At 50.2% G+C, this 16,821-nt stretch overlaps 4 protein-coding genes across 4 annotated transcripts; 1 reads left to right on the forward strand and 3 right to left on the reverse strand.

Moving 5' to 3' along the window:
* Positions 1-2: 2 nt before the first annotated feature.
* LCP9604111_6111 (Zn(II)2Cys6 transcription factor) lies at positions 3-2,599 on the reverse strand (the record flags this gene model as incomplete). Its single annotated transcript, XM_039073997.1, has 9 exons — positions 3-425; positions 484-1,005; positions 1,056-1,238; positions 1,289-1,929; positions 1,983-2,103; positions 2,158-2,189; positions 2,252-2,261; positions 2,340-2,349; positions 2,424-2,599. The coding sequence occupies 9 exons, from the start codon at positions 2,597-2,599 to the stop codon at positions 3-5; spliced, it is 2,118 nt and encodes a 705-aa protein (XP_038928146.1).
* A 1,110-nt stretch (positions 2,600-3,709) lies between these two features.
* LCP9604111_6112 (ECM29 family proteasome component) lies at positions 3,710-9,461 on the reverse strand (the record flags this gene model as incomplete). The annotated part of the gene is made up of 3 exons (XM_039073998.1): positions 3,710-4,101; positions 4,200-4,476; positions 4,554-9,461. 3 exons carry the CDS (start codon positions 9,459-9,461, stop codon positions 3,710-3,712), a joined length of 5,577 nt encoding a protein of 1,858 aa, XP_038928147.1.
* A 366-nt stretch (positions 9,462-9,827) lies between these two features.
* LCP9604111_6113 (uncharacterized protein) lies at positions 9,828-14,486 on the reverse strand (the record flags this gene model as incomplete). Its single annotated transcript, XM_039073999.1, has 5 exons — positions 9,828-10,373; positions 10,431-10,888; positions 10,940-14,162; positions 14,218-14,390; positions 14,453-14,486. 5 exons carry the CDS (start codon positions 14,484-14,486, stop codon positions 9,828-9,830), a joined length of 4,434 nt encoding a protein of 1,477 aa, XP_038928148.1.
* Positions 14,487-15,006: 520 nt separating this feature from the next.
* On the forward strand, positions 15,007-16,215 carry LCP9604111_6114 (uncharacterized protein; the record flags this gene model as incomplete). The annotated part of the gene is made up of 2 exons (XM_039074000.1): positions 15,007-15,297; positions 15,355-16,215. The coding sequence occupies 2 exons, from the start codon at positions 15,007-15,009 to the stop codon at positions 16,213-16,215; spliced, it is 1,152 nt and encodes a 383-aa protein (XP_038928149.1).
* Between the last annotated feature and the right edge of the window lie 606 nt (positions 16,216-16,821).

Genomic DNA, 16,821 nt, shown 5'->3' on the forward strand with positions numbered 1-16,821 from the left:
AATCAAAACCCGAAATTAACCATCTGAAGTCCCTCCTGAGCCATGAGGTCAGACCAATCCACATCCAATGTATGACCCACATGCATGAGTCGCTCCAACTGCCGCTCATAGACAATCTGGAGGATGGCACGAGTCGTTGCTGCATTGCGGCCCATGCCGTCTTCCTCGTCTTCCATGCTAGTCATCAATTCCATCGCCATCATCTTCAATCCACTAGCCGATGCCGTAGCACCCGCTAGGAACAAGGGGAAGACTAGGAAGTGTCGATCAGCACGTCGAGTGTGAGTAGTCCGTTCGGCCATGCGCAGGATCTCTGTTACGTGGTGGTCGATTTCTGCGTCTGCGGAGAACTCGGACTCGACGCGTTGTCCGGGCCACATGCTGCTGTAGGAGAAGAGTTGACAAACATGGTACAATGTAGCAGACTAGAAGGAGTTAGTTTTTTCTTCCTTTGAATAAACGCAAAAAGTAGAAAGAACTGACCTGCTGGATGATTTCCCGAGATCGCCGCGGGAGGTTGTCCTGGTGTTGGTGTAGGAAGGCAACATCGGGGGATTCCCACAGTCTCCCGAAAGCCTGACGCAGATCTCTTAATTCCTGCGATCTCTTATCGAACTCCGCAAAGGGCAGGCTCTGCTTATCATGACGAAGCCGAGCAGCCAAGAACCCAAGTTGAGCAGCTAGCCGGAATGTGTCGTGGTACAGACGCATGATCACCGGTAAGCTCTCATGCTCGTCGGAGTAGATCACACTGTAGCCCTCTGGGGCGGAAGGGTAGAGAAGACATTCAGACCCAGGGAGCATCTGGTGGTCGATGACGGCTCGTACAAACTCTCCCGTCCCTGCTCCGCTGAACAGGGCGTACAAGTCAATGTGGCATACCCACCAGAGGATAAATGGATGGGGCTCTTGGCCATACTTGGCCCGTCGAAGGAAGGCGATGTGAAGGAGACGAGAGATATGGTGAGACCATAGATTCGAGCCGTGTGGCTCGGCGGCTGCGATCTGGGGATTGTAAGTATGTAGACTGAGAAATTGCAATTGCAACCGCTTACCTCGTAGATCAGGAGCAGGAAGTGCGTAAGGAACAGTCCGTCGGAAACCAGGTCATCGTTGTTCCGTATACTGACCTGGAGCGAGGGGAAAGCTTGCTGATAATATTGTAGCGCATCGACATTGTGACCCGTGCCGCTGTGCGAGAGACTAAGGGCTGATACAGCCATCATAGCGTGGGAAAGCTATTCTTCCTGTTAGCAGGCATCATTGAGAACAAGAATGCAATACCCACAGGAGGGAAACGAGTGGCTTCCTGCTCTAGGAAGTCCATGCTGAGAGTCATAAAGTGACTATCCGATCCGCAAGAATCATCAAGCCTATGGTCGCGAGGGAACAACTGCCGCCATACGACATGACGGAAATGGGAAAAGATAGTAGAATCCTGGCTTTGCTGGTCCAGGCGCAGGTCCAAGAAAGTCATCTCCTCCACCTTCACATCCGGCGAAGGAAGAGAAGTGAAATTTGGAGAGAGCGACAGATTGCAGAAAGGATCCGAGATCTCTGAGGTTGGAGAGATCTTCAAGGTCTTCCCGTTAAACGGCGAGCGGCGAGTGCCATCTTCAAAAGTCTTCAAAATGACCACATTGGGATCTTCGTCTCTCACGTCGCCCTTGGCCGTGCTCGTGGGGCTACTAGCCGCAGAGCTCCTACACTCGCTGGTGGGATTTGATCTAGCTCGCTCGATTGCATCGTCTGCATACTCTGGCAGCGCGGAAAAACTGTCTGGTGTCATCACGACATGGTACGTGCCGGGACTAAAGGCTTCTGCTTTCTTTTCCCGCTCTTCGTCGGAAGTGAGCAGGTAAAAGGGCGGAAGGGAATCCCTGGAAGAGAAATAATCGGTTCTCTCATCATTGGAACACGGCGAAGTGACTACTCTAGTTAGTATGGACTAGAAAAAAAAAAACATAAAAAAAGGTACTTACGATCCCAAACGACATGGCCGTCCGTCTTGACATCGGCCATGCGGCCCATGATACGAGGGGTATCATCGCGAAAAGCCAGGCGCGGGCGATAATCGCAAGTATGGCCCAGCCGAGTACATTGCTGTCAAGAGCATGAGTAAATGTGGATTTTAGCCAAGCGTGAAAGAATGCATACATTACATTGCGGGTGTCCTTCATCACATTTGACTGAAGAATGTGAGTCAGCAACGAAATCGGAGACACCTGTGCAAGTTGTCCAAGTCACTTACCCTTTCGACTCTGAAAACGAAGAAAAACAGACGAATTAGTTAACTGCTTCCTTTTTGAATTAAAAAAACAAAACAAAAAGAGACTCACTCGACATGTCCTAAAATAAATAAGCTTGGATTCCCGGTTGAGTCAAATATAGAGACGATCAAGACGATCAAGACGATCACTTACCAACAACCGGTACGAGATCGTGGAGGCAAGCGGATGCGCGGTGGAGCGATCAAGACCTTTTCGGACTTGGCAAAGGCATCGAAGAGATCTTCCTTGGGGGCAATGATGGGTAATCGCAAAGGAGGTTTCCCAGAGACTTTGCTCCGTCTGTGTTGCATGACCAGACTGGCCGTCATGAGGCTGCTAGGATCAGTTGTAAGTACGGGCTGAATTGGGAGACTTAGGGGACGTACGGTATATCAATTCAATTGTCAAAGATGAAAGAGAGAAAGCTAGAGAATGAGAAGAATAGGGCGAATCAAAGATAAAGGAAACAAGAGGTTATAATAAGATCGAAAGGGAAGAGAAAGGCTAGATGTATGGAAAATGCCGTTTATGGGCGCAGGTATTTGGACGGGTGGCGGGAATAAAGGGAAATCCAATGGGGAAAAACAGAGAAAAATATATAAATAATGCTGAAATAATTGGATTAGCGCATTATTCCATTATTCTACAGGTGAATTATGTGGGAATCAGGGAAGACCAGAGAGCTAAGGGGAACAGAAAACGCAGGGGAAAACGATCGAACCAAAAGCCAAAAAACAAGGAAAAAACGCGAAAAAGAAAGGAAAAAAAGTCAAAACCGAATGGCATGCAGATGCCAACCATGTGGACAGGCGAAAGTCGAACGTTGCTATTAATATGGAATTACCCAAAGCTATTACGGACTAAGGGGAACTAGGGGAACTAGAGGAACTAGGGCAGAGATAGGATGGCCAGGGAAGAGACAACCTCGGGAAGTGCCCAAGGGGCTGGCTGAAGCCACGTCGAACGAGAAACCTCCCTTTTTTTTTATCGGAGCCGAGGAATGGGCTCAATTAGGTAGCTACTTACGAGCTCTGGGGGGAAAAGGAAGGAAAACAACGAGCAAGTCTCGATCGGCCGCGACCCCCGGTCTGGATCGCATTGAGGGAGCGTGGGAAATCGAAGAGATCACACTTTGGCCCATTCTCGGACCAGTTGGGCCTCTTTGGGACAAGTCGCGATGACTTTTAGACATTTTGGGACTCTCCGCATTCTAAACGGACTTGGCCGGGAATTAAGCGAGTGGCGCAGACTTGAGACCACTCGCGACAATCCAACTCAATCCAACTTACCCAGTGCTGCACCTAGGCGGACTTCTATTGGCGCGATTCCTATGTTGGCCCTCGTATCGAATCCTTGTACGAAAAAAATAAGAAATAAGCATCTTTCATGATCGACTGGTAAATAACCTTGGAAGACAATGAAAAAACCACGTGGGAATCTTAATTCGGGAACGCCAGGACCTCGTCCAGGAGCCGTTGCACTGGTCCGGATCGCTCGCTGGCTCTCCACTGACGAACACAAACGAGAAGCGTGTCAGGCACACCCGCTTGGGCATGCGGACTCAGTTTCCGGTACGCCAGAATCGCTTCTGCACGACCCTTACGGATGGCCTCGACAGACCCGTCTACTTCCCCCGTGAGAATCTTGTCCGCGAGAGCAGTCAAGGGTGCTGCCATCTGGTTACCGGATGCCTCCGGTGAGACGATCCACAGATCCACTCGCGCAAAGAACGCCCGGAGCTCATCGTAGACCGTGCTGACGACCTGTCGTCCACCCTGTTGGACCACTTGGGCCAGTGGACCAGTCATCTGTTCCACGTACTTTCCCAGCGCTGTGGTTAGTGTTAGCAAGGTATGACGCTAGGGGGTTCCCACAATTCGGGGTGGAATTTAGGGGCTTTAGGGGCTTTAGGGGCTTTAGGGGACCGACCTTCACCCGAACCGGCGGTGGGGTTGAAACATTGCAGGAGACATTGTACACATGCCGCAAGGGTGTCGTCCTGGGTCGAGCCGCGCCCATTCCGCGAGTCTATCTCCATCTGGTCTTGATCTTGCTCTTGCATCTCTTCCACCACCCCCGGAATAATCTTTAATGCGTCCGGCATGAAGTCGAGGTCCTTGCGGGCCTGTGCGATCTCGCCCATTGCCCGCAGTCCATGCGGCCGGTACAGGACGTTAGCTCGCTTCGCTTCGCGAACCGTAATAGTCTGACATGCGTTAGCCTCGATTTTGCATCTCGTAAATTATAATCATGGGGGAAAAGTGGCGACATATCAGCCCATACCTTCATCAGGTGACTCAGCTCCCCATTGGCTTGCCACAACTTCTGAGCTTGCCCACTAAATTTCACTAGTGCCTTGAGCACCACTTCTTTACCTTCCCACGTCTTCCCCGCCAGAGCCCGCTCCAATACGGGCCAAACCAATTGAGCCGTCGGGAGGTCAATCTCCACATCAAGCGATAAAACCGCTTGCGCAATCGCCCGGGCGGCCGTGTGCTTGATAGCCCAGCGGGGGGATTCCAAATTGTCCGAAACGAGACCCACAATCTCGCGAATGTAAAGCGACACGGCACGCGATCCACCAACGTTATCTTGCCATGTCTTCTCAAACTGCTCTTTCACATGTTCATCGCCATCGTGCTTACACATGAAGACGAACGGCAAGGCGCTCGCCGCAAATGCCATGAACCGATCGTTGGACAGTTTGGACGCCGAGTACAGGATCTCGCCGGAGATCACTCGCGGCGTGGCATCCTCGGCTGTTAGATAGAGGTTCTTGGCATAGTCAAACGTCTTGAGAACCCGATCGTCCGAAGCGAGTCGCAGCAGATAGCCCATGGATGAGCAGTAGGAGGCGCTGACGGTGTCGTTTCGGTCCACCACGTACTTAGTGAGGATAAGGATGAATCGATCTGCGTATGGGCGGAAGAGCAAGCTTTTCATGCTAAGCAGCACTAGAACGCGGCTACAGCCCACCTTCGTTGGCAGGCCCACGGCCGACCGAAGCACATCTTCGAGTCTCTGTGACAGTTCGTCAAGATTGCTTTCATCCACGTTGTCAATCAGATACCGCTCAATCACCTCCATCATCGGGGATGTGCGGATGCTAGACAGGCGCATTTTGTCAATTTCTTGACCGGTCAGACCGTATTTGTCCGCATTGAGGTGGACATAGTTGACAGCCTGTGGTTCCAGAGAGCTCAGAGCACTCAGGAACTTCTCCAGCATATTGGGAACATATGGGCGTAGTAAGCTGCCGGGGCTCTTCTTAATTATTGACACAAGAGCACCAATGGCATATCCTTGCACTTCCTCCACGCTGGAATCCAGTCCCTTGTCGCTCAGAAGGAAGGGAATAGCACTTTGGAGTAAAGTACCTGCGCGCTTCTCCGTGCCGCTGGTCTCGAGTGTGCGGATAACCGAATTGGTAATGGTTTGACAGAGCTTCAGCGCAGCAGTGCGGACAGATTCCTTGATATCATCCAGCAGTTTGAAAGCCTTGCTGTAAATCTCATCAAGATACTGGGCGTACTTCTCCGGACGGCGACCTTGAATTAAGTCTGCCACGGCAGCGCAACTTGCTTGCCGAACACGCCATTCTCGACCAGCTAGAATGCTCTTGAGAAGATCCTGCATGATATCATCAAAGTGGGTATCGATGACAACAGTAGGGTCCTTGACTAGTGCTTGCCAGATAGTGTTCATAGACCTTTGCACGTTTGGGTTGGGATCGAACCGGTAACGGAAAAGCTTGGGGTAAATCTTAGGGTTCTTCGCCAGATAGCCATCGACGCTGGAATCAGAAAAGATGCTGCTGATTCCGAAGCGACCAAATGCCGCACGATTTGTCCAAATAGCATTGTTTGAAGCCAGTGACATGAACCGGTAGACCAGAGTGGGGTCTCCCGCCTCAGCGGCCAGGCTCATAATATCCTTGTAAGTGTTGACAGACGACCCTTCACCAGTGGGGAGGGCTCCAGGCTCAAATAGCTGGGTGTCTGCCTCAATCTTGCCACCACCGAGATTGGGACCAGTCGAAGTGAATGACTCGACCAGGTCTTGGACCAAATCGTCTTTCAGGGATTGGTCGCCGATCTCATAAACAAGGCTGAGCCCGTGCGCTCCAGTCTCCTGCACTACCTCGTCCCGGTTTCCAAGGAGGCTGCTGAAAGTAGCTTGGCACTTACGCAGCCGCTCCTGCATCTCCTGCATGTGACCGCAGTTCTTAACTAGCGACAACAGCCAGATTGCAGATGCCTTGCGCAGAGATGGCTTGGGCGCAATGCAATCGGCAATGACCTTGTCACAGATGACTGCAAATACCGAGCGCGGGACGTCTGAGCGAGGGAATTCTGCATCTACGTCGAAATCCTGGATAAGAGCCCGAGAATCCCAACCAACAGCGACATTGCTCAAGGCGTCACCCACGGTGAATTGTACTTCGGGACTGCGGATTTCATGTAGACTGTAGAGTGAACTCAGGAACTCGCCGAACAAGGTATTATCCGGGCCAGGCCGGGAAAAGGTCAGAGTCAACAACCCCAGAGAGCTGATGGGGATTTGATTCTCGGTTTTGGCGTCACGCGATAGCTTTTCCAAAATTTTCTTCCAGCCATCTTCTGTGGTAATATCAAGATGCAACACGCCCGAAAGACTTAGCTGTCCAATGGCCTCTTGTGCAGTCCTTTGGAGCAGAGTATCACGGGAAACATCTAAAATATCGAAGAGAGTCTCAGTAAACTGCTTGATTTGTGCTTCTGGGGCTCGGCTCCCTAGACCGCGGTACGCAAGTCGACTCAACAAATACGAGAGCGCCAGAATTGCACCACGGGCTCGCATGACCTCTTGACCAACAGCAGTATTCCACGATTGGATGGTAGCAGTTAGTTGGGTAATGAAACTCTTTAGTTGCTCCTCCGAGAAGGCAGGATGCGAAACCAGAATTCCAAATGCCCGTGCAGTAATACCCTGGTTATCCTGGTTGTTGCTGCAAATAGGCTCCATCAAGGATGACGCACGCGAGATCAAGTGTTGAACAACGTCATTGGGTGCTAGCGAGCAGATTTCCACGAAATGAATACCACATTGCCGCAGGCCTTCGCGCTCGCCCGTTACAAGACCTTCGAGGGTGCCAGACAAAAATGCCAAAACGGACTCCTTTGCAGACTCTCGAATGTAGTTTCTCACGGCTGAACGGGCCTCCACGCTAGTGGAGAGAAGCACTTCCAGCTTATAGTCCCAATCTTGTTCTAGATCTGCAGCAACTCCCGAGGCTGAGAACGCCTCCCAGAGCAATGTATTTCGGAGGAATGAGATGGCAGGCATAAATGAACCTTTGTAGGGGCCAGAAAGGAGTTGCGACGCGGACAAAGCCTGAACATTCAAGTGTTCCTCTTGGCCCCCTGAGCCAAGCAGGAAGCGAGTAGCCTCATCGAACTTTGGGAAGTCGAACCAGGATTCGTCTTGAACTGGAGCTGCCGATGAAGCTGACCATTTCCCATCCTTGGCAGGATTAAGGAGTCGGTACCAGTAAGGATGAAGACCTTTCCTTCCTTCTTCAACGATTTCTTGTTGCCTTTCTGGACCTCTTGCAATGGCCATCAAATCAATCCAACGGGCGACCACATCACCAAACGGCAAGAATCGGTTCGCAAAGCGCACTGCGGCATACTGAACACCTCGCACAGCACGGAAACCGGTGTCAGGTTCAATATCGCCAGGCTGCATGCTCATCAGACGAACCAAGAATGGCCGCAATTGGTCCTGGAAGGTCTTGTCGTGGCTGTCCAATGAAGAGTTGAGAATACTCCCTAGTGCCTGATCGATGCTGACGAATATCTGAGAACTCGAGTCATCCGCACTCAAGGAAGCAAAGAGCCATCGGACCAGGTCGAATTCGAAGTTCTCTACAGCACCGGCTTGCAACGTAAAGTCGACCTTAGGAACCATGATACCAATACTCTCGTAGGCAAGACCTCGCAAGTTGAGGTCTGTTGTGGGTAGTTTCTGCCCGCTAGCTGCCGGACTGGGCCATCCTTGGGACTGAATGAAATCCCTCAGCCCTGCAATAATTATGGGCGCGATTTTCTTGAGATCAGACGGTGCGCCCATACGGACCACCCAAGTAGTAAACGTAAAAATCTGGGTCCTCAGTTTCGACGCTTGTAACCCCTGAGAGGATCTAGCAGAGTCTGATAGGAGCCCATCTTCAATGAGCCTCAATATTCGCTGGGGGTCAGCCGTAGCTTTGATGGACTTCCCCAGAAAGACGAGAAGCTTGACTTGGAGCGGAGGCCGCGCGGGAGGAGCACCACCAGCGCCGAAATACAAATCATACAACTCCTGCACAACATCAGGATTCTCAATATCCACAGCAAATCGCTTCAGAGTCTCATCTCCAAGATCAGCAAGGCGGGAGTTGGCATCGGCAGAAGCGATTAGTGAAGGCAGGAATCGTTGTGGATCTTCAAAGGCACCGCTTCCGATGAAGCGAAGAGCGGTGACTTTTGTCTCGGTTAAATTCAAACCACCATCGGTAGAAGGGTTCCATGTCTCGTTTGCGGGAGCACCCTTGTTCAAGAAGTTATACTCGTCTGGGGATAGACCGGGACATGTTGAAGTTTCCTTGGGGCCAGGGGTAAGAAGTAACAATTTCGCCAGCCAAAAGGACAAGAATTGGGAATCTTCATCTGAGAGACCGAGTCGGGCTTTCAGGCGCTGATCTTCTTCGCTGCCCTTCGATGGCAGCTTAAGAAGTGGCAATAGACGCAAAACCAGATTAAATACGATAGCACCCTGAGTGGGTGACGTCCCGATCTTCGAGATACCCTGGAGCAAGGGCAATAGGATTTCGACTCTGGCTTCGGAGCCGAGGCGATCAATACCTTGCTGAGCATAGATGAGATCAAAATGTCTGATCAATTGTGATTTTTGCTCCTTGAACTGCTTCAACAATGCTGCCACAGGCAGCTGAATAGAGGGGGCTTTGACTCGGGTGTTGACATGCTGACAGACCGAGATGATTTTGTTGCGCACCTCCACGCTATCTGACCCAAGCTTCAGCAACAAGGGAGGCAGATATGTTCCAAGCAGTGACTGCAGCTTCTCATCTGTATCTGCCATGGCAATTCTAAATTCCACCTTGCCTATCAGACTCAACTCGCGAGCCTCAGGACTCTGTGAGTCCGCCATGATAAAAGTGTTGTAGAAGGGTGATTCCAACAAGGCATCAAATTGACACGATAGAAAAAACACCAAGACGATCAGATTTATAAATCAATCAATGATATAGGCAACCGCACTCACGTCATGTCCATTCAAGTGAACAGTATGGGGGGCACCTGGCGCTCCATTGATTAGTCATGATTTGATTAGTCATTTTCCTTGGCAGCCGCTCGGGCATCTATATCTGGCAGGTGCGATACTAAACGAAGTCAACATGAATGAGTCAACAATAAATTCATGTAGCTACATACGTATATAAGAGAAGAAAAAGAGGGACTAGATAAGCAGGTGAATATTAAGTCTATATGGCAACAAAACCTAGTATGTTCTAAATCAAAGTGGGAGTCTGTCTCTCAAATCCTCCATTCTTTGATCAGCAGCTTCGCCTCTCAAGAACCGACCAATCTCCCTTTCTGCCTCAGCCGAAGTACTACAGTCATCCTTCCGCTTGACATTGCCAAACAGACATTGCCAAAGGTCATCCTTCTTCACCATCTCACCCACGTCGCCGCGTTGCATCAGGTTTGCGAGAGTGGCATCTTCTAGTTCCATCGAGTTTGCAGATTCAATAGCCGCTTCAGTAACATTATCGCCATCAGCAGGAGATGTCAAGAGTGCTGTTTTGACTTGCTTCTCTTTCTCCATGATGTGGGCCAGGCGTCGGGTTACTGAGATCTCATAGATGGATTCTTCCACCGTGCCGGAGATAAGGTACATCCATACTGTTGTTGGTCTATTTTGGCCAATGCGATGCACTCGAGCAATTGCCTGGAGCTCGATGGCAGTGTTGATGAGTGGCTCGCATAAAAAGACATGGGTTGCAACGGTCAAATTCAGTCCGGATGATTGTGCTTTGCCATGCAAACAAAAGCACTCAATCTAGATTATAAATAGTCAGCGTACTGCGTCCAATGAGGGATGGCCGAGGTTGCTTACAGCCGGGTCTGATTTGAATTTCTCAATGCCACCCGGAGAGTCAATACTGGTGCTGACTATTCCAGAGCTTTGGAATACGCTTTGTAACCTCGACAAGAAATTCCCGTATTGAGAGAAAATGACCGATTTTGCGCCAGGGTCGTGTTCCCGCAGCCATAGGATGTGTTGAGCTAAAGTGTCCATCTTTGTCCCGTAAGATTCCTCCAACTCAATTTTCTTGATCTCATTGAGATGGCCGGAGCTGATGTCACTGTAGATCGCATTCTCGGAATGACCCTCATGGTCTAATTCGACAAATGTCTTTTCCTCTTGTACAACTAGCTCCTGTGGCTTGTAGGTGATCTGATGGAGATCATTACGCACCAATTTCCTCTTGCACATCGGGCAATTTTTGTGTTGAGCCCACCATAGTCGCAAGCAGATAGTACAGTATTTGTGACCGCACACAGTCAACACACCTGCACCAAAAGGTCAGTCTGCGTGTGAATTTAAATCCAGACAATACTCACCAACTTCGAAGGTCGATTGGCAGATAATGCATTCTCGAACATTACTGTCAGAGCTAGCATCATCTCTTAGGTGAAGGAGATATCTTGCTTTAGACTTGAGAGAAGCAATATTTGCTTCGATAATACCCTCTTGCTCCAACATCAGGGTAAAAGAAGATTCATCTAGCGGCTTGCCTGCACTTTCCTCATCGTATGGGGCCACCGTATCTGAAATCTGCTGCATGTGACGATAATACTCCAGTCGATTGTTCATGGTATCGCGGAAAGTTGCAATTTCTCTACTCATTTTGACCGATACTTTCAGTTGCTCAGCGATCATTTGACCGGCGTTTTTCAGAACCATTTCGACGATCTTATGTTCAGCACGAGCACGCGAATTGCCCGAAGTGGCTTGCCACTCCAGCGATGTTATAAGTTTGCGAAGCTCACTGACAATACCGCGGAGCGATCCAAGATCAGGATCAGGCATAAGCTGACTGCGAGTTTCCATGATCTTCAGAAATAGTTGCGGAGAGGGCCCCTCACCTCGTTGGGCCTGGACGATTCCGGCTTTGGTTTCGTGGGAAATGAGAGTATTCTTTTGACCAGTGAGAGCGTCATGACGGTCGCTGTACATTGACCTCAAAGCCTCCATGTAGACGTACATCTCATCTTGATGTCTTGTTGACCGCTCATACTCATCACCCTCTAGCTTTGCATCTTCTTCCTGGTCAATAAGCGCCTGAGAGACCAGTCCGACCATGACATCTCGCCATTTCTTGTATTGCTCAGCATGCTTGTTAAGAGCGTCACAAAGATCTTCAAATTTGGTGAGCAGATTGTATGACTCGATTCCTTTGCTGTAGAGATGGGGAACCATTTTCGGGATGATCACAAATTTCTTGTCTCGTGCCTTAATCTTGATTTCTTTCATGTAGCGCTCGACTTTCCGGGAGATATCAGTCAACATCTCTTTCCGAATGGCTTTTGCAGCCTCATAGGACTCATCTTCAAGTTTCTCAAGCGCTCTAAACTCATCCGAATCTGGCTGTGTTAAATTTGTATCGCTCTTGATTTGGTAATATGCGTTCGCAGTGAAGAACACTGCAATATGCTGGACCTCGAGTGCAGCTCGAAGCTTCAGTCGACACTGACCGAGGCGGCTGTTCTTGTCTGCCTCTTCGTCCTCTTCGTCCTCATCCTCATCCTGAATATCCTGGTCTTTGTCGTCGGCAGCGCCTTTGGTCTTCACTAGGCGCAGTTGCTCTCTGCTGTCTTCAACTAGCCGAGTGGCATAGTTCAATACTTCCTGCCAAATGACGAGGGCTTCTTGGCGGCGTTTTGCATTTTCTAGAAGCTGGCCTCGTCGAAGCTGAGATAACAGGAGCGATCGTTCTTCCGTACGTATAGCTGCCTCGTTGGCCTCAGTCATGGCTTCCAGAACGTGAGCCACAGTTCGCAAAGAGCCGGAGCCTAACATTCGATGTTGAGGCAGAAAAACGTCAGGATAGAGGCACGATTGGCGGAGTCTTGTTAGCCAGGTACGCATTTTTTCGACAACTACAGGGTCTTCGGGGTCCCAATTGCCTCCAAGGGGGGCTCCCGAGGCGTCCAAACCGCATTCTTCACACATTTTCTCAAAAAGCTGACCGTACCTCTGTTCTTCTACAGCTGGAAATGGAGTAGTGATCACAATGCGCTTTTGAGGTGGTAGGCGAATCTCATCCAATAGCTGACCTTTGCTATGCCGAAGAGCGATTGTGTTGATGATTTTTGCCAAGACTGGCCCGAAAAACAGACACAACCGTTTCCACAAAGGGGCGGAGAAGCAGAAAGGCTCATAATGAAGAAAGATTAAGAGACCAAACAGGTCGTCTATGTCTCTGCGCAGTGGGGTACCAGTCACAACCCAAGCATTCTCTCGAGGGATCAAGCGAGCTACTTTCGCTGCATTGCTGACTCCACTCTCAATCATCTGAGCCTCATCCAGACATACACGCCACCATGAGAGGCGAATGAGGGGTGTCCTCCTCTGTTCAAATCGCTTTTCGTGCCGTAGAGCTCGCTGTGGAGCTTCATTCGCATAGTAAATTTCTTTCGCGATGACATTGTAGGTGGTCAGAACAACATCGGACTTGGCAAGCTCTTTGACCATCATATCGTCAGTTGCTTCTCTCCAATGCTTGATGCCAGTGTAATGATGAACACGAAGAGTGGGAGCATGATCTTTCAACTCTTGTTTCCATTGTTCAAGAATCGCGGGTGGTGTGATGATCAAAGTGGCACCAATATGTTTCAACCCGCCGGGATCAGCTTCGACATGTTCTTCTCGCTTATTCAGACTTATCAACGCAATCACTTCGACTGTTTTGCCCAGCCCCATTTCCTCTGCCAGTATTCCGCCTTTCAGATTATCTGCGGCATCGCGCCACTCGGAAAGATCCGTTGTCAGAACCATGAAAAGATGACTGAAGTAGTAGACCTGTCCATCGGCATCTCTTGTGGAATTGAAAGACACTGGCAGGTCACTTTTTGGACGTTCTCTAACGGGAATTATTTCACCGTTTGGCCCGACTTCTCTTCCTTCTCTTTGTAAAAGCCAGCGAACAGCTCTTCTCTGGAATGGGAATAGCTTGCATTTCAAATCAGGGCATATGATATTAGTCGAACTTTCCGTAGCCTTGGGAACGTGAACATTCTTGTAGAATTCTCGGGGAGACCATTTTTGGACGGTTCCGAGCATTTCATCGCGTGATTTGCGCAGGTCTGTCAACACAGACGGGCGAACACATTTTTCCTGCAGCACATATCTTGTAAAGGCTTCCAGGTCTGCTTTCCCCAAGCGGTTCAAACCCGGTGCTTTAATAGAATCCCTCCAAAGAACAACCGTTTCGAGAGTAAAGCTTGCTCCATCTGGTAAGGCACGTAGGTGCGCCTGGTAGCAGGAAGTAGGTACATCTTTGAAGAACTGATCCACGTGAGCAAGTTTGCTGGCGGCCTGAAGTTCCCTGAGGAGATCAAATAGCCTCAAATCCTTGCACGGATATAATAGCAATTTTTCTTCATCGAGACTAGATAGTTCCAGCTCCATATAATTGGGACCGCCATCGGCCGACTCTGGCTGTGGCGTAGTGTCCAGATCTTCATCGAGAAACTGAACGCTTCGAACATTTATGAGTATTGGAACGCGGGAGGTGGAGAAATTTGGGGCATGAGGCCTTTTGTATTCGTGCCTGCTGGGTTTCTGCAGAGGGTAACGGATTAGTTGTTTTGCTTCAGAGCGGGATGTGGCAAACTACTATGCAGATTGTCAACCGTGCTAATGGAATGTAGCCCAGAGGTACTCCTGTCATTGACACCCCATTTTCTTGTGTCAGACTCCTTGGGCCGCCCCGCTTGGTCGTCTTGCGCCGCTTGGTGGGACGGTCATCGCATTGCTGGAAGAGGGGGTATAGAGACTCGAGAGTCGCGTCTAGAATAACAATATGTCAGTGCTTTGATTTCGTCAAGACAACCAGGAAACATGATTGATACCTGGTAGTGTGATATCTTCTGCAACGACACTCATTTTGAAGACACAGCCTATCCTGTCGCCACAATGAAGCGTTGACAAGAAGAGAGAACTTTACATATGTATCGGATAATGCCTGGCACTTGAGACCTTTCCCCTTCCATTTTAGTGCTCACCTCTTGCCGCTTTTTGATCACTGAGTAAAACTGAGCACGTCTCTGAGTATCCCGACTTGATCACGAGCCATTACATAATCAACTGATCTGCTCACTGAGCATCACCTGATCATCCCGTGAGCACCCTGATCCACTCACTGGTCATCATCTGAGCACTGTGATTTGATCACTGAGTGCTCACCGACCGACAGCTGGTCGAATGTAACATTCGACCAGCTGTAAGCCCAGTGCTCACTGAGTGTTGTCGCGCCGGCGACCTAAGCCTTCCTCAGTCGGACACTTGCACCTGCCTCATTCCTCGAGGAAAGAGCACCCGGTACACCTGGCCACAACAGCTCCCACCCCGTAAGTACTAACACTCTTACAAAACACCACTTCTACAGAGCACCGCTGACAGAAACATGAGCGATCCAGACGCAGACCGCGCCGCTATGCCGCGGCCACCATCCCCCGTGAGAGACCGCCAGCGCCGCGAGCCCCGCTCGCCCAAAACTCCCCAAACCCCTACTAGGGCGATTTCATTGCCAGCATCGGAGTCGTCAAGATCCGCTTCACAAGCCTGGAGTCACAGTTCTGGCGTACTCTCGGTCGCCACTAAACTGGAGCTCATTCGAATTTCAGGAAAAAACTGTTGGGCCTGCACCACGGCCGACCCCCAAGCCTGCCATGTGTTGGGAAAAAGAGACACCCAAGTGAGTGTCGCTGGCACTAACTACTCGAGTAGTATGTGGCTAAAAATTACTGTGTAGGACAACCTCTGGGCCCACTTGGGCCTTATCAACTATTCCCTCAGGTCATTATCAAACGCGATTCTGCTCTGTGCCTCGTGTCATGGACAATTTGATAGAGATAATGACCCGGGTTTCCTTCTTGTTCCGACTGACTTGGATTTCTTTATCGAATTTGAGAAAGCCGACAGAATCCGAAGACAGGCGGGTAGATGGCCTCCCGGCCGACAAATGCCAACAAGTGGCATGTACAAAGAATACCTCGAGAGCTCGGGCAAGGGGGATGCGGGGTATACCCCAATGTTTCTGAAACATTACCTACTTGCAGGGTCTGGAGTGACCCCTGAAATGCTCCGATTGACAGCACCCAAGTACTGGCAAGGGGCACCGGCCGCAGCACTGCGGCGCTGCATCATGGCCCTCGGGAGTGGCAGAATCGTGGCTCTCGGCCACCAAGTTACACAACTTGAGACGCTGAGAAATCTTTATTTCTCTCCCATTGAAGGAGCGTCGGCAATCAATGTCCATAGTTGCGATCTGGAGCCCCAGCTAGACCCTCCACAGTTCCAAGATCAACCGGCCCAAAACCCTGATTTGGAAGAACCCAAATCCGAACCAGACTCCGAAGACCAAGACTCTGACCCCGAGTCCGACCATGATACATACGGGCCCCACTCAAAAGAGCCGGATTTCAATCCAAACAGACAGCATGATAACCGGAAGCGGCAGGGAAAGGGTAGGAACCAGCAGGGCTCTAGGAAACAGGCGAAGCATGCACCAGGTGCGACCAGACATGCTACCGGGGAGAATTGGGCCTTAGGCCCCAGCGCAACAACGCAGGATGCCATATTGCGCTATTCTCCAATCTTCGCCCGCGGATAGAGCCATCCGCCTCCCTCCTCCCTCCCAATGTCATCCGCCTCTCACTGCCATCCGCCTCCCAATGTCATCTGCGCACCTAATGTCATCCGCAGCCCACTGTCATCCACCTCCCACTGTCAACCGTCTCCCACTGGTATACGCAGCCCCTGTTATCCATATCACAATGTCATCCGCAGCCCACTGTCATCCTACTCCCACTATTATCTGCAGTCAATGTCATCCGCAGCCCACTGTTATCCGTATCACAATATTATCCGCAGTCTATGTTGTCCGCAGCCCATGTTATCCGCAGCCTATGTTATCCAGACGGATTTCTGACTTGCTTTTTGCTAGTTGATCTCATGGGAATGAGTATGAGCAATGGTCAGGCTTCAAATTGAATTTGTTTCGGGGCAGACTAGTGTCTACCCCGCACTTTTTGCAAGTGGAGAACATGTAACTTAGTAAATTATACTACAGTCTCACAGCAAAAGTTTTAGCAACACTGAAAATCAAAATCAAGGGGACTTTTACCCTTTTGTTCTACTGGAGATTTCTGTTCTCCATGAGTCCCCCTTAGGACACCTGCGTTGTTGTTTAACAGATGTGCCGCCCCAGCCAACCTCC

The sequence above is a fragment of the Penicillium roqueforti genome (genome assembly GCF_015533775.1).
Source record: "Penicillium roqueforti strain LCP96 04111 chromosome Unknown scaffold_15, whole genome shotgun sequence".
NCBI lineage: Eukaryota > Fungi > Ascomycota > Eurotiomycetes > Eurotiales > Aspergillaceae > Penicillium > Penicillium roqueforti.